A 27137-nucleotide genomic window follows, 5' to 3' on the forward strand; every position below is an offset into this window, starting at 1 on the left:
TGGGATATTCAAACCAGGAAGACCTGCTTGCAAGGGCTCCATGCCGAAGGTTGGAAGCGTGGGTACAACCCAAATTCTTATTTCCCAATGAAATTGAACACGATTTAGTATATTTACCATATAATCATGCATGATCCCCAAAGCATAAACCAGAGATTCATGAATCAGAAATCAGCTTTATTTTGCCAAGTATGCGTGCACACACAAGGAATTCGATTTTGATGCACATACACAGTAATATAAATAACATTTAAGGACGGCAAAGCTGGACAGATAAAAGTAAAGAAAAGACAGAACTGTTGTGTATACTGTGCACAAATAGTGGAAAATATGAGTATATTATATAAATATATATACAAAAAGTACCAACAACCAACAATAAAGTAAGAAATGAAACGTCCATACAAGTCAAGCATTCTGTAAGTTGTGAAGAAAACAAATATAGCAAAGAAAATTCAGCGACCTGCTCCAGGACATTTTAGTGTAGATGCTTGCTGATGTTGCAGTTGAACCCACTTCAATAGTTAGCCTCTGTGGAATTAAAGCGTTTGAGTGGTGAAAAAGTAGAGTCTGAAACCACAAGACATATGGTACACTCCTTGTTGGATGTCCAAAATCAACCGTGCATTTTAGTTTTTAGTCTCCTCTATAATCTATTCACACCTTCACACTTGATTAACTCCGCAGGAAAGTGTTGTAATAATTCAAGTGTCAAACACATTTTAATTTGGTGAGCTGGAAATTAAATGTAACTCTTGCACAAGCAATATATTTCTTAAACAGCAGCTTAAAGGTGCTATGGACAAGACTGGACGCATTTTGATTGGCTCTCAACTGCTCTCAACATGGTGACAGCTGAGCCAGCAGCTGGCAGCCAACAGTGCAAACTACAGCAAAAGAGCTGAACAGAGCTCACAGTGTTTACCTGAGGGGAGCCGGAGGATGGGTGGTGTTGGTCAGGATGCCGTTATAACACACACACAAAAGGAGAGTGACTTTATTCTCTGGTAGACATTACTCCACTTACACAGCAAATAGTTTGCTGCAATATTCATGCTCTGAATATCGAATTAAGCACCTTTAACTCAGTGATTGGAGAGTGATTCATTTTGATTGCTGCAGTATATTAACATTTATATGAAATTGTTGTCAGCTTTGCAGTTGAGGTGCCCAGTTTCTCAGGTTTGACTTTAAATTATGAAGATCATAATCAAGTTAGGTTGTCAGTCCTTATAGGCCAAGACCAAGTGTCTACTTTGAACAACCTGTACTACAAGAACTTAATAAAAATGTTAATTTAAGACTCACGTTAGACATTTTGACATGTAGTGGGAAAAGCTGTTAATAATGTTTAATGAGGGCTCTCTTTTATTGAAGTGCCACAGCAAATTATTTTATAATTTACACCTCTTCTTTTCTAAATGTGACAAGTCAAAATATCATCAGTGAAATAGGACTATTTCATTTTTTGGATAGTTGCAATTCTTGACATCACATGTACTTTGATTGCGTAAATATAAAAAACTAAAATTTCCAGACAGTATGACATTTAAAAGTCCAGAGTGTGGAGCTCGTCATCTATTTTAGAGCCATTAATGTTCATCTCACAAGTGATAAAAACTGTGAATCCACACAGACTACAAGTACTCAATCAATCACTGAGGACTGAATTTTGTTTACAAATGTCATTTCTAAATACGTGTGTTCAGACTTTCTTCCAAATATTTGAGAAGGGGTTGATTTTTTTTTGTTTACTGTAATCTTTAAGAGCACATCCACATAGGTGTTTTCACTTGTTCTGATTAGAGGTTGAAGGTGGGCGGAGCTACGCTGGAATTGCATCATCTCACCAAACTCCATAAACCAATAAGAATGACAGAAGTGACCCTCTCACTCCGGAACTGTATATAAAGAGACAGTAAAAATCTTGATTGTCACGTGATTTTGACTTGGCGGGCAATTTGCATGCGTGGATATTGGTAGAAATTGGTACAAACCGAGAGACAGAATTGCAATTTTTGTTAATTAGTAGAAGATAAATTAATGGATTTACAATGTTCATATAGAGCAACGACATATGTATTTAGATACATCAATTTTGTGTTTTTTTAAAAGTACATTTTTCCAATATTTGAGAAGTTCCCTTGTTTAACGGAACAGAGTGAGATTTAGTGGCATCTAGTGGTACATTTGCAAATTGCAAGCAACAACATCCTCTCTGTTCACTCCTCCCTTTCCAAGCGAGTCGGAGAACTACGGCGGCCCTCTGGTAGGAATAGGTGTCTTTGGGATTTTATTACTACAAGGAGCTACTCACATCAATACTCCTTTTTCATGACTAAATAATTGCTTTTGAAAACATATATAGAATTTAAAAAACAGAATTAGAAGTTATTTATAAGTTAGATATAACTAAATATCGTTTCTAGAGCAGCAACAGTTATGTTTACAACAGGAAAGTCACTATATAAAGTCATTAATATCTCACTGGAAACAAATCTAAAATATCAATTCCATTCCCGAGTGAAGTAAATGAGAATAAATGATGAAGAACACAGACATCATCCTCTTGTCCTCTGTCCTCCATCTTTCGTGCTGTGCTTGTGTAAACAAAGCTGAGGTGGATGAGGGATGCAGACAGAGTCGATTTAATTTGGGGTTGCTTTCGTTTACATGTTCCTGCTTGTTGAACAGATGTATTGATAAAGTATTGGCTTTTTACTCGCGAATGTTTAACAGTTACGAGCAAAGTTGTCATCAACGTGAATAATCTTCACTCCCCCTGGTTCACTCCAGTGTCTCCACCGCAGCCTCTCTGCCTCTGGTCTGTATGCTGACTTAGTTCTGTGTGTTTACTTGTGTGTATTAGTGTGTGTGTAGTTGGAGGAGCTCAGCCCGACACAGAAAGCTGAGGAGAAGCTCGCTGCAGCGTGATAATAAATTACACAAAACATTTAAAAGTGCAAAAGCACCAGTAACTTCGGGGCTCATCAATACTCCGGTCTTTAATTATTCAGCACTGGGGCCCATTTAATCCTGAGTTTCAGTAGCCATCCCTTCCTTTATTTAATGTAGAAAACCCAAAGGGCGCTCGCTAGAGCCAGTGTTTAATTTGTCCATTCTGGGCTGCTGCAGAAACATGGCGTTGCAACATGGCGGACTCCATGGGAGCCCCCATGCTTCCTGAAAGTTGTGAAGGACACAGAAGTATCTCCCAAGAGTGCAAGATATTGTAATACATAAATACAAGCTTAAACAAGCCCACCAATTAAAATAGACAATTACTAAGCTACTTAAACAGTTGTACTTTCAATATATCAGCTCATTTAGTACCATTTTAATGGTACAATGGTGGTAAATAGCCATTAAATGGCCATATTTAAATAATTAATCACCACACCGGCTCGTTCTGTGATCCTGGTAAACCATAACAAAGACAATTGTTATTTCATTTCATACTATCACAAGCGCACAAATCCTGACAGGTAGGTCTTATAAGAAGGATCTTACCACATCAAGACAAGCGGCCTGGACGGGAACTTTACTGTCTGGAATACACTCCTTGCAAATATTTGACATAGATGAGGGGACAGGACCACCATGAACCGGTTAAAGCATAGAGAGATCAACATGTCTTACCTTTGCCAGTCTGAAAGAATCTTGGAAGAAGATCTAGAAAGGAGGACTGACCTGTGATTTGATGCGGAGTGGTGTTGTAGCTAAACAAGACCTGTGGGAGATACTTGGATTCTTCTGCTCAGTCGACAAGATCCAAGATGTGTCCCTCCCTCTTCCAGGGTGTGGCCTCAGCTCGCACATCTGGGAGAGTGTAGTCAGGTTGTTGGTGCATTATACTTTTCAGCTCCCTGCAAAGATTTAGATGAAGCACATGTTCAACAAACTGATGAAGTGTGGGAGCACTGCGAATGTGAAAACTCTTACAGTGACATCCTGCTCCTTCCTGCTCCTTCCTGCTCCTTATCAGTCCCGAAGTTGCAGGACCGAGTCCCTCAATCCTGTAGTTCACTGGCCATGATTGGGGTGAGAAACCGTCCGTACATGCACAGACTATGCAGCACTTTTGCTTAGCAGGGAGGAACTGAGGCAAGTCAGCTTTAATATCTAGCAGGTCCCTCGATGTGTTTACTGCAGTTTTGTTTAAGTCAAAAAGGAAAAAAATAAAGAAAAAATACTGTAAAGAAAACAATCCTCTCAGAAACCAAACGCACTGCCAATGTATCAAGCACACAACGCCATAACGTGGAAAGGCCTAATTTAGCCGCTAACTTTAGCTACTAACTTTGGATCCCAATGGCCCTTTAACTTTACGTTAAAGTAAAACAACTACAAACTTTGCGATAAAGTCTGCAGATGTAAATCTTGTGATGATCCCTTCGCTCCTTTAGGTGTCCCTGGTTCTTCTCTGTCTTGCAGGATCTGGGTTGTTAGCATGGCTGTAGACTTGTTTGTATGCTAACCCCTAAAATATAAAAATATACTTTAGCAAAAGTCAAAGTTGGCCTTTTCTAATTAGGGAGATTATAGTGTTGTTTCCATTGTCATTGAAAATATGTTAGCGTACTCACGTTAGCATTTGGCTTAAAGCACTTCTGTGTAAAAGTACAAACAGTTAGTGGAGCTGTTTGTTTATGTGCTAAACCCTCATTCTTTTTTCGGTGTCGGTTCTGTCTAAAAAGGATATTATAGCATTGTTAGCATTGTCATTTCGTATGTTAGTTGTGTCACTTGTATGTTACTGACGTTAACATTTGACGTTAACAGCTCTGCTGTGTATAAGTACAATTCGTTAGCGTGGCTGTAGACTTGTTTAAGTCTAATCTATGTCGGTTCTACCTAATATGGAGGTTATAGTTGGGCCTTTCCACAAAACACAGTCCAGTGAGTCTACATACAAAATATGAGAGTCAACAGATGTGATATGTGGAAATCTCCAACTAAATCTCACTGTATTAGACTGAAACAACAGTGATTTGTGGTTTGGATCGGCGTTACAATAAAAAAGAATGGCATATAAAAAACACAAGCTTTCAAGCAATAAATTAAATATATTGCACTTTAAATAGAATGAAACAATGAAAAATGTTCGATCAGCTCTTCGATTGATAATTATTGAATGGTGGAAAAGGACTTTACTAAGCTGTCCAGGCTCATTACGTAACACTTAGTTTACCCATTTACTGCCAGTGTAGGGCTTATCCTTAATTACACACACACATGTCCCCACACACACACACACACACACACACACACACACAGTGGGATTCACAATTAGGCTGAGTCAGGATGCAGGGCTTGATTGAAGACAAAGTCTGCTAACTAGACGACGCACTAAAAGAGGGAAAGAGACAAGCTGGAACATGAACTGGTCCTGGGTGAACAGCAAGGGTCCAGAAGCCCCTGTCCCATCATGTCTGTTCCTCTGTTTGTCCACCACACACACACACACGCACACACACACACACAAACTATTTATGATATTTGAATTATTTGAATTAAAAGTCCCAACCAAAGGTTAAGGGAAAGAGATATTCATCCAAACCTCATCATATTGGTTTGTCAAAGTGACTTTAATTGCAACTGACTCAGCCCTTCTCTCATCCTCTTTACTCTCTTATTCTGAAACAGGAAGTTTCTACCATTGTGTTTGGAGACACAACTGACACTGTCAACTTGTAGCCTCAGCTGCAAAGATTTCTGCAAAACAATGCCAACTTTCAAAATAGATACTGGTACATTAAGTATACAAGGTGGATATTATCATTTTATTTAAGGTCACACTATTTAAATCACTGCTCTTTTTCAAATCAAGCAATGGAATCACGATCTCAGTATCTCAATACCTTCCTGAAGAGGTAGCAAAGGCTTTGACATTATCCCCTCAAAATGTTTTACACCTATAATTAATGGGTGGAGAAACACTACTCAAGTAGGAGAGATGTTAAAAAAAGACGTCATTAGTTGATTTTTTGGGGGGTATGGCACAGTTGTGTGTGGTAAATCAAAAATATAGCATGCCAATTAAACCATGAAATGACAAAAACGAGGCGAGGAACGAGTGTCAAAGGATGTAAATAAGCTCTTGCAGGAATTGCACTTGGTGATGTCAGCCAGTGGAAAAAAAACCCCTGCTTTAAATCTACGCTGGTCTCAAGATGAAGCTTCGAAAAGCTCAGAGGTAAAACTTTAATGACTCCCAGCCTTCAATGTTTCCAGCCTCCCGTCTATAATGAGCACAGCCAATCACAGAGCTACGTTCTTGCCACCTTTGAGAACTTGATAACAAGGGTGTCTGGTCAGTGATGCGGCAAAGATGATACAGAACTTCTCTCCATGCTGGAAAGTCATATCTCCGTCTGCTTCTGTGGCAAGAGGAACACATACGAGACTTGTTTTGTGTGATCTTATACGTTCAACGATGGATGGTTTTTCCATCAACCTCCTGGGTTTGAGAGTCTTCATTTTGTGCATAGGACTCATGGGTAATGTATTTCTCATCCTCGCCATCATTCAGACCAAGTTCACTCGAGTCAAATCCTTTGATTTGTTTCTCCTGGGACTGGCTTCAGCCAACTTGGAGGAAATTCTCATCGTGACCGTCTTTGACGTTGTCACCCTCCAGACTTCCTCCGACGGCGTCGACACCTGGTCGTGTCGCTCGCTCAAGTTCCTGACGAAGTTTGGTGAGATTGGCAGCATCCTCTTCACCGTCCTCATCAGCGTCTTCCGCCAGCAGAAGCTGAGAGATGTCAACAAGAGGGCCAGCCTCTCGATCCACCTGGACAGCATCAGGTCAGCCTGGATGGCGAGCGGGGTCTGCGTGCTGCTCGCTGCGCTGCTGAGTCTCCCCGTTTTCGTCATTGACACCGAAGGCCCTGCGGGGAACGTCACAAGAAACAGCAGCGGCTGCCTGCCGGACTTCTTCCAGTGTAGTGAAAGTTATTGCCCCGCACTCAACGGCGTGTACAAATACCTCTTCCTCCTGGTGTGCAACCTGCTGCCTCTGGCCGTCGTCACTGTAACCGGATGCCTCATCATCGCGGTGCTGCTAGGCCAAAGGGCGAAGGTGACACCGGCGCCAGGAGGCCGGAGGAGCAGAGGTTCGAATCTCCATCGAAGCACCGTAGCTGTGCTGGCAGCTATGGGGTTGTTCCAGCTGGACTGGACTCTCTATCTGATCCTCCAGCTGACTGTTAGCCCCACTGACTTTCCTTTTTGGGCTGAGGCGGAGTTCCTGATCTCATTTTCCTACACGTCCATCAGTCCGTATGTGTACGGGATCGGGATTAACCTGTTCTCTCTCAAGAACTTTAAGAAGAAGTAACTCAAAGCTTTCCTTCTGGCCGGACGTGTTTTTTTAAATTGGGATGAGCTCTTATTGTTTTTAGCGATAAAATATAATTAAGCTGAAACAAATCACGTAAGCGTTTTGCTTGCCAAGATATGCCATTTTTTAATTACGTGTTGTAAACTGAGGATGATATTATGATACTGAAGTTGCTCAGTTAGTTCAGGGAGAGAAGAGATTTATTTTTAGAAATGCTTTCATGCTCAGACATTTCATTACCTTTCTACAGCTTTGTGCAATTTTAGACCTTTGATTAAATCTAATTTTAAAAGTTACTTCGCTTCATATTTTACAAGTTTTACATATTAATATAATAAAACCTTATAGCAAAGGCCCTTTTTTATTACAAAACTATTGGAGAACTGTCATTCTTTAGGCTGTAAAACCAAATGTTTTGGCTCCTGGAGATGCTGTTTTACAGCCCGGCAGTTGGAGGAGGGCAAGCAAATCTCATGCGTTACAGAGCCAACAAAGCCTCTGCTTTGCTTATATTTCAATGCAATTATTCACATAACAGCTGCATTTGTATATAAAAACCAACATAATTAGTTTCTGCAGTACAATAACTTGTCACCTTTCTCTCTTCTCTTCAGTTTAAGCTTTTGTAACATCGCTGAAAAGATGTGTCACATATTAGTCGTGGTTTTACTGTGACCAGTTTAGTTAGATGTATTTAGATGTAGGAGATCGGAGATTGATGTTAAATCTGTATCTCAGCAAACTTTAACATTAACTTTACAGCCTCAAATTACATGATGAACCACAGAAGATACTCAATAACACCATGAGGTGCAAGTGTCTGAGGAAAGCTTCTGAGGAATTGGTCATCATTTTCCTTCCTGTCTTGTCATCTTAATTTGGGTTTTCAAATATAATCCTGACAAAATACAGATCACTTTTGTATCATGTCCATAGCCTAAACTCAAAAGCAGTCCCTTATTAACACCAGTCTTAAAGAGGCGATGATAGACTAAATATTGTGCCTGTTCATGGATTTTTTAAATTTGGTTTGACAGTTGTGACAGAAGCTCACAAAGGCCATTCAAAGTCTGTGCTCTGCTCTTTGTCTGTGCTGCCACCTCTGATTTTACATTAGTGACATTACAATTAGGTGTCTATACACTCTGTTGTTTGTTATGGAAGTAGAAAACAAAGTCACACTTACTGAAGAGTTGTTATATTACAAGAAATCTTTAGTTAAGTGTGATTTATTATGCAGCAAATATAAAGAGCCCATGGGATCTGTGTATTTGCTGCAGATATTAAAAATACTTAATCTGTCAACGTGTGGTGGTTCAATGGTAATAATGTGGGTTGTTCTATTAAAATATAAAAAATAAGTGTTATTTAGACTTAGCTGTTATATGTCTGGACCATTTTAGGCTAACGTCCTGATTTATTTATTTTTCTACCAGAAAAGAAGTTCATTATTTAAGATATTCCACATAATGTCTAATACTGTTGAAGTTGTACAGTAAATACCTTTATGTTAGACTCTTAAATAAATTGTCTGTTCCTCTGAAAACATTTCAACTTCCTGTTACTGGAAAAAATAGAAAAATGACTATGGTGTAAATTCTTAATATTTTAGTTTTTATGGGAGGTTTCGCCTCCTGCAGATTATTGTCTTAATATGACACGTGTAAAAACCTTTCCTGGCTATCAAATACATATATATTTTAAATACTTTATCAAAGCCACATAACTGCACAGGTTTTAGGATAAACTGCTGCTCCACAACAGGAACGTGGCAGCAGCATGTCGCCACAAGATCCCCACGTGGAACACAAAAGATCGGTAGGTTCACGTGGGCTTTCCCCCCCCCACTTCCTAGTACTCCTGGTTAGACTCCGCCCTGTTGTTTTAAACATCACTCCTGATGTTGACATAATTCAGCTTTTCCATTTGTGTGGGACGAACTATAACCCTATAATGGATTATAATATTTTTAGAGATGTGGTGTTGTTTGTTGTGTTTTATTTCACACATGAAAACACAAACAGCGCAGATGATATTTCACTTAATCAGCTGTTAAACCCATGTTTGCACTCATGCACAACAGCTGTTATGCACACTCGCCATATTTATTCCATGTTTTATTTCTTTAAACATGTTTACTTAACATCGAGCCATTGGAGCCCAACCCCCCTGAACTGAGCCACCTTCCTTCCATTTCGTTTGTTACTTACATTTCGACACCATTTTTGTTATTTCTCAGTCATAATATGACTTGTCAGTGTCCAGTCCAGTGTCGCCTGCAGGAGCTTTTGGTGGCAAATATGTGGAATATCTCACAAGTTTAGACATTATTTTGGGTGGATGATGTACTTCCGGTAATAGATATATTACAAACCCATAAAGGGGACATTCAGTTGCTGTCCAGCTGTCCTTAACACTACACATTTAAATTAAAGCGTATTATTTGCTATAGATTGGCTTGTTTGAGTAAAGTATTTATCATATTTCGCATTTAGCCGCCATCTTATCAGAAGAAAATAAGCCAGTTAACGTTGTTTTGCGGCTTCATTTTTTGGAAAAGGTAAACCTGAACTTATTGATTTAGAATATGCGGGTACATTTTTTAATTAATTGTCGCGAGGGGGGCATTAACTACTGCATAATACTTTTAATTTTTTTTAAGAGTCAGCGGTGTTTTGGGGTCAAAGTCTCAGACCCACCAGCACCATGATGACAGAACTGTCCGGTAAAGTCCTCGGGAGGGGAGCCTGCGCATTGGCTGCTGGAGCTCAACCGCTATGGTGAACGTGTGACGTCACCGCTCGAGAGCACGGATGTGTGTGTGTGTGTGTGTGTGTGTGTGTGTGTGTGTGTGTGTGTGAGAGCGCGAGAGGGACAGAGAGGAGAGTGTGTATTTGTATGAGAGGGTGAGAATAAGATAAGAAGTGAAGGCAATACAAAAGGAAAGGAAGATAAAAGTCCGTTCATATCAGGAATTATTTTTAAAAACGAAACGTTTTTCGCGCAAACTTGCTGAGAGTTGTCCTGCGCGCGGACTGAGCTCGAGGTGGGAGCAAAGCGAGAAAAAAAAAAAAGATCTCCGGGATGGTGGACTCCCGCTTTCCTCCTCGCGCTGGCGGCCCGGGAATCACGCGCCATTGAAAGAGAAAGAGAGAGAGAGAGAGAGAGAGAGGGGGGGGGGGGGGGATATATTGTGCATGCGCTTTGGCTTCACTTGCGTGCATGCACGGGGTCGGTCGGTCGATGCGAGCACACTTGGCGTGGCTCTCGGCCTCCATTTGCCAGTTTGTGTTCACGTTCGAGGGATTCACTCGAGGCCCCCGTTTAAACGGCGACGACGACGACGCGCAACAGTTGTGGAGTTTTTTTTACCGTAAACGTTGACGTGACGTCGCGGGCCACGAGGCTTTCTATAACCTCGACGACGGAAAGGTGAGGCGTTAGTGAAACCTGCAACTTTTCCAACTTGGTGAGTGGAGGAGCGGGCGGCCTTGTGTGTGTCTGCGCTTCTTCTTATTCTTCTTCTTTTTTCATGTTTAATGATGCAAAATAGTTACACGGGAGAACAGTTGGGAGTTTGAGCGGTAAACACGCCGGTAGCAACCGATTTAACGCCCTCGTTCGACCGGTAAACACCTTTTTAGTGCACAGCATCTGTGTGCTGGTGTGATTATTAAATTGACCCAGAGAGGGCAGGGCGTCAGGGGAACTGTTTACGTTACTAGCTCGTGCTCTGTCGTCGACGGAGGTTGATTTCACCATTTATGCACGTGCAGGTAGAAACAAAACGTCCCGTTCTGACGGTGTTATCGATACTTAAAAAACATACGGGCCTGTCCGAGCATTTCAGCCATGCATGTCCTCAGCCGTGCGAGACCAGGCAGGCTATTGGTCGGTCACACCTCGCGGAGACAAAGTCCACTTCTCTCAGTAGAGAAATTATATATTAAACTTTAAAAATAATAATACTCAAACTCCCTTTGTGTCATTTGGTACCACTAGCTCTTAGAAGAACCACGTATGAAATGGCCCGTGGCTGTAAATAAATCATAATTTTTCATCCATTAGGAGCTGATTTATTTAAGTTGCTCTGGTTTGACGCAATGAGACATCTTGACATGTGGTCTGTTGTGCTCTATATATTACAACACATTCACACAACCAGCAACGTTTACATTTTGAATAATATTTGGTTTTGACTGTACATTTAGAGCATGTTTGCCGGCAGCCGGCACAGGGAGCACTGTGGTACAACGCTGAATCTGAAAAATGATCAAATGTATATATTTATTTTAAATGTCAGTTCTTAAGGACGAAGTAAATAACACTACTACGGTTGTTTACACCCTTTTTTTTAAAGTAGAACTGCACATTTTTGGATGTATTGGCTGCTAAATTGTTTACAGTTCTTGCTTGGTATTTGCTGTAATTGCTTTTGCCTGGGTTTTATTTGGCCGCCATTTTTATCTTCTGTCTGATTTCATCCCTTATGTTTAATTAACTGCTGTGCTGTTTCGTTAACATTGTTGTAATCATACCGTTTTCTGTCAGGTATCAAATGAAGCGGGACAGCCGTTGGTGATGCCGGACACCGACTCTGAGCCCACATCGATGGAGGACCCCCATGCGTTGGAGGATGAGGAGGGGAGCTCCACTAACATCCCCTCCCCAGCTCCTCCCACGACCGTCCCGTCCTTGACTACTCTCGAGCCGACCACCTCGAAAGCCGTCTCCGTGGCAAGTAACGACTGCAGCTCGGCTCTCTCTTCGTCCGCTGAAGCTGAAGCTAGCCCAGCCAAGCCAGCCGCAACACCGCCCATTCCAACCACCACGAGACCCGATCCTTTCCCGAGCGAGACAACGATTGAGACGAAAGCCGTCTCCGTGGCAAGTAACGACTGCAGCTCGGCTCTTTCTTCGCCCGCTGAAGCTAGCCCAGCCAAGCCGGCCGCAACACCGCCCATTCCGACCACCACGAGACCCGATCCTTTCCCGATCGAGACAACAATTGAGACGAAAGCCGTCTCCGTGGCAAGTAACGACTGCAGCTCGGCTCTCTCTTCGCCCGCTGAAGCTAGCCCTGCCAAGCCGGCCGCAACACCGCCCGTTGAAACGAGCCCAGCTACCTCACGTATAGCATCGGCGTCAGACTCCCTAACAGACACGGGGTTGAGCCTCGTCAGCATATCAGAACCACCACCGCCATCGTCCCCTGTGTTGCCATCTACCACATATGGCAAACCGGGCGTGGTGAATAACTTTCCCGCGGTGCTGATCTTCAAAGGTGTGAGTGTCACTCTGGAGAACAACAGCGTGTGGAAGCAGTTCTACGGCTGTGGAACGGAGATGATTCTCACGAAACCGGGGCGCCGCATGTTCCCGTACTGCCGATATCGCCTGTCTGGTCTGGATCCAAACCGGCAGTACAGTTTGGTCCTCTCCATTGTTCCATCGGACCCGTACAGGTACCGCTGGAGCTCAACCAAATGGGAGATCACCGGACCAGCGGAGCACCAGGGCCAGGGTCTGATCCGGGCGTTTTCCCACCATTACTCACCCGGCCTGGGCTCGGAGTGGATGGGCACCTTGGTGTCGTTCTACAAACTCAAACTGACCAATCATCCTCAAGACCTCGACGGTCATATAATCCTAAACTCCATGCATCGATACATTCCTCGGCTACATGTGATACCCGTCCCGGACGGGGACATAGCCACGCCAGCCCAGCCGGTGGTTGTGGGACCAGAGAGCATGACTTTCACTTTTCCGCAAACAGAGTTCATGGCCGTGACGACTTATCAGAACTTTCGGATCACCCAGCTGAAAATTAATCACAATCCGTTCGCGAAAGGCTTCCGGGAGGACGGGAACAACACCCGGCTGATCCGGGTCGCTACTGAGGCTCCACCTGTGCTGCTGACGGACACTCGGCCTCCTGTTTCAACACCTGCTGAACCCAACGAGAAGAAGGAGGAGGAGGAGGAGGTTGTGGATCTGAGGTGAGTCTATATCTAGTTTTTATTTATTTGTTCTGTATGCAACACATTGATGTACACTTCTTAATATTCACAAATGACGGGTTATTACCGTTTAATCACAGAGGTCGTCCTCTCTCGTGGTAACATTTACAGACTCTTTATCCAGGAAGTGACACGTCTTTAGAGGGAGACCCAGCAGAACAATCCAAGGAGCTTTTTTTTAATTTATTTATATAAAACGGCTAAGCTCCTTGACGTGATCTGTCTTTTCATCGACAGAAGATGAATATAATTCCTTTTTACTCTCTGTGACATTTTAACCAGAGAGGTGATGGAGCTATTATCTATCTTGTTTTCTCTGAATAGAAGATGAAATCTGTGGAGTTTGCAGATAAAGCCGGTGTTAAAACAGTTAATAGCTTCATGCCAGTCATCCTCTCGAAGTGTTTCTAATGTTTTACCCTTTTACAGAGGAACCCATTTCAATATAATGCAGTACAACAACTGTAATAAAGATATAGTTGAAGTTTTAAAGAAAACTGTCCATTATAAACTTAATAAATGCAGAATATTTGACAGAGCTGTTGCACTGGATTGCATTCGATTTCTTTAGGTGTACCTAATAAAGTGGCCATGAAGTGTATCTACATTTGGTATTTGACTATGTGCAACTTTTGGAAAAGCTTTCACAACCAAAAATAATTCATTCACGATGCTTTTTTTCTTGCAAAGTTTTGTATTTTAATGTTTGTTAACAGGATGTTGTCAGACTGGCTGTTTTAGTTCAGTTTATTTGACATCCCCGCTAGCCGCAGAATATTAACAAACATTTATACACACGGACCAGATGCACTGTGTTTAGTGTTTGTTTTACCTCACCTGTACATGAGGCTTTTTAAAAAGAAACATGAGGGGAAATGCAGCCACAAAGATGTACACCAAAATATATACTAAAAGCAATCCTCTTGTTATAACTGTGGTATACAAACAAAGTCTTCAAAGTAACCTAAACCCAATTGTGCAGCTATGTAGCATGTTGAGGATAAATTCTGTCGGGTCACTTTAAGAAACCACCATATTTACAGTGGATGGATAGAATAACTAACATCTTTACACACGATGAAGTCCAGCGCAGTGTTTCAGGGCAATCTGAAAACATGACTTTTGCTTAACAAGAACAACACCTCAAAAGTGTTTTGAACTCACAACTAAAATTATGGAGTTTCAAAGTCAGCGTTTATTGCGGGGCTGTTGTATTGGATCGCGTTACAGAGATCCGGTTTGGCCGATCGTCTGTCACCGATGGCTGAAAGTCATCAATCACTAAGCCTGACATTGTGTCTTTCTTCCAACCTTTGTTACCCATGACAGGTTTAGGATTTGGGGCATGTTAGACTCTAAACATGTTACGCAACAACGCGTACACAGACATACGCTGGGGAAACGGGTGGTCTTACATCAGTTAAACTGCTGGAATCACCTAATGAGATCATCAGAAACATCCTTTTTCACTGTCTTACAGCACAAAGACTCCCGCCGTCTCTGCTTCTCTCTCAAATGAGCAAAGGACCCGACTGGTCCTGAAGCCCATCATGTCTACTACCTCCTCCACCAAGGACGACCCGTACGTCCACTGTCTAAGAGGCAAGCAAGCCCTCGGTGAGCTCGTGCTTGTCCAAAATCACCGTCCGCTTGTCGAGCCCAAAGAAGAACCTCAGGCTGCCGTAGCCATCGCTCCCGCTACCTCCACACCGACCCCGGGATCGTCACCCGGGTACCACAAGAGGAGGAAGAGGATCAACAGACATTGGTCCAATTCGCGGGGAAGAGACTGGAAAGCTGCAGCTGCTGCTGCCCCCCCCACGGTATTCCACAGCCCATCATTGACTGTCGCTATGCAACCAGAGCTGGATGATGTAGAGGGCCTGCTGTTTGTGTCGTTTACCTCGAAGGTAAAACCGTAGAAAATTTAGTGGAACGCCTCAAATGACTGCAAAGGTTGCTCTGCACTTATCTGATGATGTGGGCTTGTCGTTGAATACCAGAGTGATTCTGGGTGCGTGGTAGTACAAGTTTCAGGGTGTTTTAAAGCTTTTATTGTCTTTAAATGTGACAGGAAGCTCTTGAGGTTCACGTCGGGGACAAGCCAGCCAATAGCACACCAGCAGCATCCCCAATATCCCCATTGACACCGGTGCAGTGGAAGGAAAAAGGTAAGCAATGCAAAGACCTCTTTCATGTGGCTCACATCTGAGCTGTTATACTGTGGATGTTATACCTATGTTATGAAACTCGTGCATTAACCTCTTGTCACCTCATTTGACTAACACTGAATCAAATGTCATGTGCATGACCCTCTGAAAACATCACAGCGGACATGATTCCAGAGACTGATGAGGAGAAGATTGCCCGCTTGGAGGCCACCCTGCTGCAGGACCTCCAGGTTCTCAAACACAGACAAGTCATCCATCCTGTGCTGCAGGAGGGTGAGTTCATACAGACACACATAAACATCCCAGCGGTTACGTAGACTAGCCAAAGTGATAAAGTGTTGATACTTTTTGTTTTCTAGTGGGCATGAAGTTGAGCTCCTTGGACCCGATGAAGTCCATCGACCTGCAGTATCTCAGGGTTCATCTGCCACTTCCTCCCCCAAACCTGCCAGAAGAAAGCAAGGCCGGGGCTCTGTCTCCTGCTGGTAAGTTGGACTGATCTTTGACAGTTTGAGAATGTTTATCGAAGGTACGTTCGGCCGGGGCGAGTTGTCGACGTCATTGATAACAAATTTATGTAGATTTGTGTAAATGTGTGTTGGAAGAAGAAATTGAGAAACTCGTGTTCTGCTGCAGCGCTTAAACCATAAACACTTAAACATTGACTATTGTTGTGCTGATTCCTTCACAGATAAAGAGTTCACGTCCTTCATGTCACGGACAGGAAAGACAAGTGATATGACAAAAATAAAGGGATGGAGAAACAAGTTCATAAGAAACAAAGAAACGTCTCCTTCTAACTGTGACGGTAAGCTTCTTGTTGTAGCTACAGTGTCTCTTTTATCATGCAACGGGACTAATTACCAAGTGATTGACTGTACTGAAACCAACCGCATGTACTCGTGTCTGATTCCTCCTTCCTTTAGTGGATGGATTAAAGGGTCTTCGTCCGTCCTCTCCTAAAGGATCACAGAAGAACCTTTCTGCGTTCTGCAGCAACATGTTGGACGAGTACTTGGAGAGCGAAGCTCAGTACATCAGTGAGCGAGCCGCGGCCTTCTCCACAAACTGTGAGGACTCTGTGGCCTATCGGCTGCCTGTCAAAAGCTCCAGCTACGTAAAGACCCTGGACAGCGTACTCAAGCATCGAAAAGCTGCTTCCAAATTCCCCCTGGGGGCCAACAGACCCTGCCCGCTGTCCCACAAACCCCTCCTGTACTCTGCCCTGGCGTCGCCGGCTCTTCCTCTGGCCAGCCCCAAGACCCCTGTTCAGGCTGGAGTCCGGTCCACACACCCGCCTGCGTCCTCGCAGCCGCCTGGGTCTTCACACACTCGGCCAGCAGCACAGAGGTACACGTGTGTTTGTAATTTCACTTCCAGGGAATAACCTATTGATTAGTTTCTCCTTTGGTGTATAAAACATCAGAAATTAGTCCATCATAGTGTCCTGAAGTGACATTTTGAAGACTACGGAGACGTCTTCACATTGCTTTTTTGTCCAACCAACAGTTAATCCAAAAAGTTGATGATAAAGAAAGAAAGAAATCTTCACTTTTGAGAAGCTCGTACCATCAAAATGTTTGTTATTTTTGCCCCAAACTATTTATTTTCTTTCAGTCAACTGATCTATTATATCGTCTAATATTTAAGTTTTCTTTTCCAGTGAACCCATGAGTCCTTTAAAAAGTAATATCATGACGGAGTCAGCCACAGTGTTGTTGAAATGTTTATCTGATGACATGAATATGAAATAGCTAGAGACGTACATTTTACACAATTCGTTTTCTACCATTAGTTTCCACTTGTAGCACAAATGCTAGTTTTACTGGTTATTAATTTCCTCACTTTCAGATGTCTTAAATTCTAGGACAGTGGTGACCCATGAGCATATGTTTTTTTTTTTATATGTACTTATAAGTGTGAATGTTGCAAAATACATATTGTTAAAATTAAGCTTTTAGAGGGCTTCTTTCTGTTTGACTGCTCCTTTTAATCCTGCTATAGTATTTTAATCAGATCGTCCTGCCTCTTCAGATTATCCGCGTACCTGCCAGGACTCGGCCAGAGGCCCGCGGTGAGCTTTGGGCAGAGCCCGGCGATGACACACAGACCTTCAGGCCTCACTAAGTTCCAGCGCAGACTGATGCAGATGGAGCACGGAGCCGTGAACCAGGGTCTGAGCAGGACTCATCTCACTACAGAACGACTGTCGGTGGCTCTGGCTGGTTTGCTGACTAAACAGGTGTGCAACATACTGAACAAGTGTTCTCTCGAAGGGTCCGTTTACTGTGTCATTTGATATTAACGATGAGGCTGACTTGCTTTAAATGTCATGTAAATTGGTGAAACGGAGCTCCGACAACAGGAGTTTTGGGCCGATTTAACCCCGATTCACCGCGGAGGGGGATTCTGGTCCGGGACTTGACAGACTCGTACTTTTAATTCCACCGTATGGCCACCATGTCAAATTAGCTTCAAAGCCCTGCGCTCTTCCAGGGGGCTTCGTGCCGCCCAGATAATTTCAAACACTTAAAATCTGGATGATATCGTCAATACATCCGAGCGGGGCCATAATAACCAACGAGAGAGACGAGCTGGGGCAGCTGACATTGTTTCCAAGCAACGTGTAAATGTTCTTACCCTTGAGGCTAATGTTGGCTAACACACTTCTGTTGACAGATATTAAAACTGCCAGTTAGAATCTCACCTTCAGTTCTCGCTGCAGAATAGACCACCTGTGTTGACCGCGTCTCTTTTTCTCATCCAGACTCGTTCAGCCTTCTGCTTTCTGTTTGTTTTTCTCACTGCAGAGGATTACTACAGCAAGTTGTAGCACAGCGTCAGTCTCTGTTTCATTTACATCTGCTTCCTCGTGAGATCTCGGGAGGTGGTGCGTTGCTCCCTCTGGCACGATAATCTTGATAATATCCTCTAATGTGTGATGTGCCATTATTTTCAAATCTTGTAGTGTGTGTATGTTTGAGATTAGAGAGAAGAATGTGTGTGTGTGTGTGTGTGTGTGTGTGTGTGTGTGTGTGTGTGTGTGAAGCAACCACATTTTAAAAGTGGTTAGGATTTAAAACTCCTGTACTCTGAGCGTGGCTTAAGTAAGAGGACAACAATGCTCACAACATACACACAAATCGACACGTCATACACACATTTGAAATAGTTTTGATGTCTCTCCTCTTCCTTTTTGATCAGATGCTGCCCAGTCAGGTCTGGAAAGTAACCAAGTATCCAACGTATAAACCGACGGGACCTGAATGCGGTCAGGAGTTCTGCACGCTGGGCTGCGTGTGTTCGAGTCTCCAGCATCTGAACAGAGCTCCCTTCCACTGCCGGCGGCCTGAATGCATGTTCGGCTGCGCCTGCTTCAAACGCAAGATCATCAAGCAGTTGAGCGCGGGGGAGAAAGAAGAGCTGATCCAACCTGTTTACTGTAAGATCAAGTTATTCTGATACCCTCTGTTCTTTGTGGCTCTACGATTGTGGTTTCAGGATGAATAGACTTAATACCTACATATCTGTTTTTATCACTGAACTCTCGTACATTTTGAGGAGATTTATGTAGCTTTTGTTTCCCGCTCAGTTTGGTTGCCAACCCTCTGTAACTCAGAAGTGTCAATGAGATGCTTTTATCCCTCCCCAGCTATGACTAATATGGAACATATGGTCCAGCCTCGCCCGGGCTCTCATGCTAATAGACTGTGGAACCGCAGCACTCACGAAGTGGATCCTGAACCACTCTTCATCCCCAAAACTGTTCCACCGTGTCTGGCTCCTGGAAAGAAACGCACCAGTGGAGCTCGACTAACACAACCGGTAAAATACATTATTATTAAATCTTATTGATGACACTTTGGAACTAAAAGTATTTGATTCATGCATTACACTGTTTTTTCCCTTTTTGTTATTTACAACCAAAATGAAAATCATTGCAGATTCGAGAAGAGGATAAGGATCCGGTGTATAAATACTTGGAGAGCATGATGACGTGTGCGCGCGTAAGGGAGTTCAACAGCAAGCCTCCCCCTGAACTCAGCATTGAGCCCAAGATCCTTGATGTTTCTGCACTAATCACAACAGCAAAACAACAGAAAACGACCACTGATGACCTGCCCAAAAAGCCCCACAGTGCTCGACTGGTTACAAAAGCAGGTACAGAAACAAAGATTATGTAATAAGTGTACTGAAATCCTTAAATCCTCGTTCTTTTGTGTTTGTTTTTGGTTTCCTACCCTGTGACAGTGTGATATTGAAGATATTCTGCTATTTGTTGGTAAACACAACCACGTTGATTATGTTGCCCGGCAGGAAGGGTCTCTGAGGGAATCGCAGCCGGTGAAAAAGAAGCGAAAAAGCAAATCGAGATCCAGTCGGCGTGTAAGTGGGTAAAGGACCGCAAAATGGTCCTGGAAGCTTTATGTCAGCGCATGAATCAGAATAGACTGTCTCGACGCTTCTGGGTAGGACCGTACCGCATCCACCCGGTCGCCAAGATCTTCATGAAGAAGCCCAGCGGCTCCTTTGTCACCTACAGGGTGAGTCTCTGAGGAGCAATGCATCTCTGTGGCAGTAACGAGTCATTCAAATTGCCTTATTGGACCAGCCTCTCAATATTATAAGCTCTTATGTAGTGTTTGTCCTGCTCGACCTCCCCTTCTTCTAGTTACGTATCAGTAAACCGTCAAAAGCCAGTGACACTGAGGAAGATGAATTCGATGACAGCGATGAGGAAAAGCAGCCCGATAAAAGCTTCGACGGGGACATGGATGCAGAAGAGGACGATTGCCCAAATGGAGAGTCAGATGTGCGGTTTGGAGTCACACCATTTCTGAGTGGAGTGTTACCTGCTGGCAGACTGAAGGCCAGGACCAAACCCGTTGGCTGCCAAGCTTATGGACTAATACAGGTCAGTCTGAAGGGAATACCATTTATTTATAACACTATTGGGGCTGGGTATATTTCTATGGTTTTGCCTGCCGCCAAAAAGTGCAAGCATCCTTTAACCCCGCCTCCCATCCCTCTGTCCAGCCTCTCGGGCTCATTCATGAACGGGAAGTTGATTCACCCAAAAACAAATCCATCCACTGAGATACAGTCTTCTCTTTTCCAATGTATGTCGATGTTAAAAAGTATTTTTGGGGCCCCATGGCAGCGCTTGACGGGTTTGGCCACGATATAAAGTATATATGGTTTACCTTGTAATACATGACTTGCACTCATAGTCTTTAGGGGGGAAATGCTGATGTCTTTGTCAACTAGTACTGTCATTGTATTTCTTGCTTTGCAGGTAAATGGTAAATCCTACAATCAGGCCAGGCTGTTGCTGGGGAACATGGGATCTCTACATCCAGCCAACCGCCTCGCAGCATTCATCACAGGCCGACTGCATCCTCCCGGCGGCATTTCTCTTAAAGTCTCTCGGAAATCCGACCCTACTAACAAAATCCCCACTCCTGATGCTCCGCACATAAAGGCTGCTGGCACAGTGGTCCCTCCAGTTCCAACTGCAAGGAAAACCGCTGATCTGAAGCCACCGACACAGCCCCCGGGTAAACTCGTCTCTCTGTTCCTGCACTCCGGCACTAACACCGTAGCTTGAAACTGATTACTCTCCCCTCCTTTTGTGAAGCAATCAACTCGAGAACCCTCCAACACAGACATACCTACAGCTACTGCTGAACATTGAAACCATCCAAGCAAATCAAACCACCACCACCTAAATACGTGTGCTCAGAAATCTAGATTCTAACGGATAAATAATACCAGGACCGTAACAGTGAGGAGGAGGGAAGACGATACTCACAAACTTGTGTCTATGTTGCGCTCAGAAGCCCTAATCTTGCTCTCTTTCAGTAGTTACTGGTATAAACACAAAGACTGAGCTGTATCAACATCAGGTCAAACAGTGCTAATACCCCTAATGTCATATTAATTAATTAACGGAAACATGCTTAGGATTAAACTACTTTAAATGTCTAAATATATCAAAATCAAGCCGGTATGTTGAAGTAGGATTGTTGCCTCTTTGTCTCACCACCCTGCGTTGTTTTGTTTCTGCAGTTCAGATATTCCTGCCAGACGTTTGGATGAAGGGATCCATCGACGACTCCACCGTCGACCCTTTTGCCTCGGGCATACGCAGCTCGGTCAGGCCCTTCCAGAACAGCTCCACGTCCTCGCCCGTCTCTCTCACCGTATCCCCGGCTCTGAAAACCCCCAGCTTCTTAGGACAGAGCGGCACCTACTCATTCAGGATCTGCCCTCCGGCTAACCAGGGCACCAGAGACCAGAATTTGCCAGGCATTACCCTGCCCGGGGGCTTCACCCTCATTGAGCTCCCAAAGCATGGAGCCGATGGAGCCGCCTCAGAAGCTGTGAACACTACAAACATGCCTGCTGTGGATAAAGCCCAGCCACAAAAAGATGCCGTGGTTAATTTTGGCCACTCGGCAGCTGATTCAGATGCAAAGTGCCTTGGATTGAAGACTTGTGCTGCAGCTAAGGACCTACCCAGCAGCACATCAGTGCAGCCTGGACCCTCCCCTGAGCTGCTGTGTGATGTGAAGATACCATCACAAGAGAATGATGAAACCAACAGCAGGCAGGTGGAATCAAATCCGGACATCGCTTCAGAGGACTTGAGCTCCGACTCCGACTCCGACTCCTCAGACTACTGTGGAGAGGTTGACGAAGATGTAAATGTGAGGATTAAGAAATGTCTTTTGTTTCTTGTTCTAAAATGACAATGCAAAACAAATCTGCATATCTACTCCTGTGACTGTTGTAGTTATTGTGTCAGATTTTAAAACGGCATGTTTTTTCAGGATGAGGTGGTGGACATCGAGACCGTAGAAGAAGTAAGACAAGGAGTGGCCATCGCTCAAATGAAAGAAGTTGTCCCCACGGCACTAAAGGAGCCTGGGTAATACATGTCAACGAAATACACCATGTGTGGTCCTGTGCGTATTTTTTGCCAATGCATGAATTCTGTCCCTCCAAAGTGTTGTTTGATTCTTCTCTCCGCTCAGAGATTCCAGCGACGGTTTGGGATCAACAAAGGAACTCAACGTCCAGGTACAACACAGACAGATATTCGGTTTAGGATAAATATACGTGCATGTACACCTGCAGCATCTATCGTTTATATTCTGACACATGGTGCTAATAGCATCTGCCTTTGTGCTTGTGAATATAAAGTGTAAGAGAGAGTAGTGTCGCTATTATTTGCATTTAATATCGTCTCTATTCCAGGATAAAACAGAGGATTGTAAGGATAATAGGAGGCGGAAGAACCACACGGTGCTAGAAAGGCAAAGACGCTGTGAACAGCGGACCCTCTTTGACAAACTCCAGGCTGTCCTGACGAAAGACGCCCGGGCCCCCCGGCTCCACGTCCTCTCAATGGTCAGTACCACAGCTATGACGGGCCAGAAATTACAAGGAAAAACTGTTTCCTCTTTAATGGTGTATTCCTACAAGTATCCAAACACGATTGGTTCACAAAAATAGACGAGGTCACTTTGTTCTAATTCACACCAGTGAGAAGAGCTCAGGTGAAACAAAAAACACAGAAATCGATCGTGTGAAATAACCAAAACAGTTTGAACTTTGGCAGAACATTATGAGTTCATGAAGAACCCTTTCAGGGCCTTTTTAAATAATTATGACTGTAGTGAACATTGCCAGAAAATGTAATTTCTGCTACCCCAAGTTCATTAGTTTAAGTTGACATTAACGTTTGCAAAACAAATCAGCAGTAAACATTTGAACTTGTTTGAGACAGGTTTGATTTACCACTTCTACACATGCTCTACATGCATACTTGACTAATCTCACTTTAACCCTACTCCCAAAAAAACACACTGTTTTAACAAATCTACTCGCATGAACTGTGATTGACGGAGTAATTGAGTGCCCTCTAATGTCCACATCAAGTGTTGTAATTCTTTCTATACAACGTATTGTTCCACCAATTAGCATCAAAAAAGAATGAAGAGTAACTGTTCACAACAAAGAAGGTCCAAATCCATGTATGCATGAGATGTGTGTGAGGCTGCCGACAGATAAATAATTTAGAACGATACAAGTTTAACAAAAGAGCTCCGGCTCCCGGTCTTCACTCGTGTCTTCTCTGTTGTGTCGTGTTTGCAGGCCCTGGACGAAATCCAAAAGCTGGTTGCGACGTCCAGGTGTCTGGAGGAGAAGAAGAGGAGGCTGACTCGGATGCAGTCCCTCTATGTGAAGGAGCTTTCCCTTTTGTCTGGTATGCACAGTTTGTTGTTTCTGTTGTTCTTGAGTCTCGCTTCGTGCTGATTCATCAACTATTCAAATGGAAATCTGTCGTAGAGAATTAGTTGAAGCTCGTTATCCAGAACAAAAGGTACTCGTGTGAAACATCTTGTACTTGACATGATGGTGGTTAGATATCTACTGCAAAGTCTTTATCTGATGATCACGAATGAGAAGCACAACACAGTTGTTTCTGTGAATAACAGCAATTTCCATTGCTCATGTCTGGATGTCCAGAATATGTGATAGCAGTAAGGCTGACCCGGCCTGAACCTTTTTTTTTTTTTTTTTGGTGACTTGTGTCTTATGAGATTCCCTTTTTATTTTTTTAAGGAAAGTCGAACATGCTGATTAAAAACAAGCTGAAGGAGATCTGCGAGAGGCAGAAAGTGAAAGAAAAGACTCAATGGAAGCCTTTCTTCTCCAATCTGCTCCAGTCCAGAGCCGCTCTCCTACAGTCCACTGCTCCTCCATCTCAGCTGCCGCCCAGACCCCTGTTAATGCCGGACTTCTTCAGGGCTCCATCTCAGGCTAAACCAACCACGAATGCAGCCCAAAAGCAGCTGATGTCCCTGCTTCAGTCCAACCTAAAAAGGGCTCTTACCCAGTCCAGTACACAGCCACCCAAGCCCCCATCAGCGTCCTCTGCAGCCCGGGTCGAGGTCCCTGCGCCCCCACCACAAGGCGGTCAACATCAGAAGAAGTCCGAGGAGCAACAGGAGAAACCCGGCGCCCCGGCACAGGTCAGTGTGCCCATCCCCCAACCGGAGTGCTCTGCCGCGGCTACACCTCTGGTCACTGCCGCCCAGGACGGAGCCTCGTCTTCATCCACAACACCCACTTCCAGCACGCCGCCCGTTAAACCCGCGCCGTCCTTTTCTCTTCCTCTGATTCGGGCCAAAAACGGCAGAATCATACTTCCCTCATCTCTGAAACCACGTAAGTTAAGACATCCCGCTCTGGCCGTGAGTCAAATGATCTTTATTTATGTGTAATTATATTTTCTTACGTGTGTATTTTCCCCCTCTTCTCACAGTTGGTCATGGCTTCTATACACTCACGGTTATGGAACCCAGGCAGACAGGACAGGAGGATGAAGTTAGCTCTCCAGCTAATAAGAAACCTTTTGATGTGGAATCATTGGTGAAAGGAGACATGGGCAGTTCTGAACTTGACCGCCTTGTAGATGTAGGAAGCAATCATATTTTGGAGAAAGAGAAAACTGTACCAGCGTCACAGTCCAACCCAAAGCGTTCAGGTGTAGCGACCCCCGTGGCTGAGCTTGCCCTCCTTAACAAATCAATCCTCATGCCTTCGGTGGCTCTGCAAGCTGCGAAGAGCGGCGAGGAGGGGGGCACAGCGGTGGGTTTGAACAAAACTCCGTCAACTGCCTGCTTGAGTTTTAATCGTGTGAAACACGTTCCTGCTTCTGCCAAGCCTGCTCCCAGACCCCCTGTAGTCAGCCGCTGCAGAGGCAGGCCCCGAAAGCCCCCCGTCACCCCTGTTGGTACGAGTACAAAACATACGGGGGTAAAAGACAGCAGTAAAAGGGAAACCTCTCTTCTGGTCGAAGAGAGACAAAACGAAAAACTGACTTCGAAGGTGACCAAGACACGAGCTGGGGGCTCCCCAGGAACGGCCGGTGACAGCCCCGTGCCAGTGAAACGAGGCAAAGGAAGGCCCCCGAAGAAGAAGACTGCACCGCTGTGGAGTCCTCCGGTTGCGCAAGCAGGAAGTATTCCATCCAACTCCACGGAGGACAGCCCCGTCCGACTTTCTCGCAGTTCTAAAAGCCCCGATTCCAAACCCAAGGAAGGTCCCGCAAAGACCCCGTCGCTTAGAAATGTCAACGCATCTCGGCCACTAACCCGAGGCGCTTTAGGAAAGGACTTCCCCAGTGCAAAGAAGCGCTCCTGGATAGATGTAGAAAAGGAACTGGAACCAGAGCTTGAATCTGAGGCCGAATCTGAGTCTGAATAGTCATCATATCTTCCTGTAGCTGCAGAACGCACACACACACACACACACACAGTAGTCAGACCTCCGTTCGTCTCAGAGCTGCTCCTTTCTGTACGTGTTGGCACAAAACTCAGTGGACCTTTTTTCATACTAGAGAGAGGAGTTTTTGGGTATAAAGACTATAAGAGAAAGCATTAATTGACCTGCTGAATGTATGAACGATGATAATAAACTCCCACATTCAGCTTTGATATGTTTTCTAAGATACATTTGTCACCTACTTAATTGTTCACTTTTCGCCAGAAATGGCAAATAGAGATTTATTCAAATCATGATTTTTGTTGAAGTCCTTTGTTACTGATCTTTCCTATGCAAATAGAAATATCACTACAGGTTACAGTTCCAATACTGCTTCATTAACTCATGTTAACCTATGTCGTTTCTTACCGAGAGCTAGTTTGATGCCTGTATCCCTTTTTGAAAGTTTTCCGTTATTAACTCAGTGGAAATCATATGTAGTAGCACTTTATGTTTGTTGGTAGAAAGCACCCATGATCTCGTTGCTGTAGTGTGTGTATAGTATTGGTCTGTGTTCTGGGGAGTGAGCTCAGTAACATGCACATAAACCTGATGTGTCAGAAGCAATCAAGAAATAAAGCTATTAGCCATATATTGTATCTATGAAAATAACCTTCTGTAAATATTGTATTCTTTTTTTTTTTTTTTTAATCGCAATATACATTTACTTTGTGGATGATTTTGAAACACTGGTTGTTACTTCTGTTCAATTGAAAATGTGAAAAATAATGTGGCCTTTAAAATCAATAAAAACGACATGCATTTATTACGGCGCTTCTGTATTCATTCCTTGTTTTTTTTTTAAATGGAAGAAACATTTGTCTAGAAGATAACTTGTACCTTGAAGTGCATTACCCAATTGTTTAAACAACAGCAGCAATAGGGGCCTCTCACGAGGGCAGATCATACTCAATAGAACAAATCAGTACGCCTAATCACCTGGTCATGATAACACACCTCGGCAAACTGTCCTGTCAGCAGTTAAAGCAGACGTGTCTGCTGTGATCGATTTCTGAAGGAAACGAGGGTGAAGAGCAATGACGTCTCGAGCTTATTCTCAGTGTTATTTTCAGTGCAGCTTCGGTGTTCTTACTAATAACTGCAACGTTACTATTGATCAGTGTTTCCTAAATGTTTTTTTCTGGGCAGCCACTTTATAAGAATGACAAACAATCGCGACCCAATTAACAACAGGTCTTTTACGGTCACTGACAATTTTTACTGCCATTTCCACATCACCTTATATTCATCTTGTTATGCGTAGCG

At 43.8% G+C, this 27137-nt stretch overlaps 1 protein-coding gene across 5 annotated transcripts; it reads left to right on the top strand.

Moving 5' to 3' along the window:
* mgab (MAX dimerization protein MGA b) lies at positions 1–26622 on the top strand. Of its 5 annotated transcripts, none has more exons than XM_031866246.1 (22): positions 1–58; positions 11897–13344; positions 14846–15275; positions 15440–15536; positions 15696–15809; positions 15896–16021; positions 16228–16344; positions 16463–16886; positions 17553–17778; positions 18741–18978; positions 19189–19361; positions 19481–19697; positions 19854–20080; positions 20209–20451; positions 20833–21094; positions 21606–22246; positions 22370–22467; positions 22574–22619; positions 22797–22949; positions 23697–23808; positions 24168–24773; positions 24871–26622. In XM_031866246.1, the coding sequence occupies exons 1-22, from the start codon at positions 41–43 to the stop codon at positions 25812–25814; spliced, it is 6960 nt and encodes a 2319-aa protein (XP_031722106.1). In that variant the 5' UTR covers positions 1–40; the 3' UTR covers positions 25815–26622. The 5 variants fall into 5 exon arrangements, with proteins under 5 accessions (XP_031722106.1, XP_031722108.1, XP_031722107.1 ...); XM_031866248.1 differs by having other exon boundaries at positions 17571–17778; XM_031866247.1 differs by having other exon boundaries at positions 14–49.
* Positions 26623–27137: the final 515 nt, after the last annotated feature.

The sequence above is a fragment of the Anarrhichthys ocellatus genome, unplaced genomic scaffold, assembly GCF_004355925.1.
Source record: "Anarrhichthys ocellatus isolate YVR2014 unplaced genomic scaffold, GSC_Weel_1.0 scaffold34, whole genome shotgun sequence".
NCBI lineage: Eukaryota > Metazoa > Chordata > Actinopteri > Perciformes > Anarhichadidae > Anarrhichthys > Anarrhichthys ocellatus.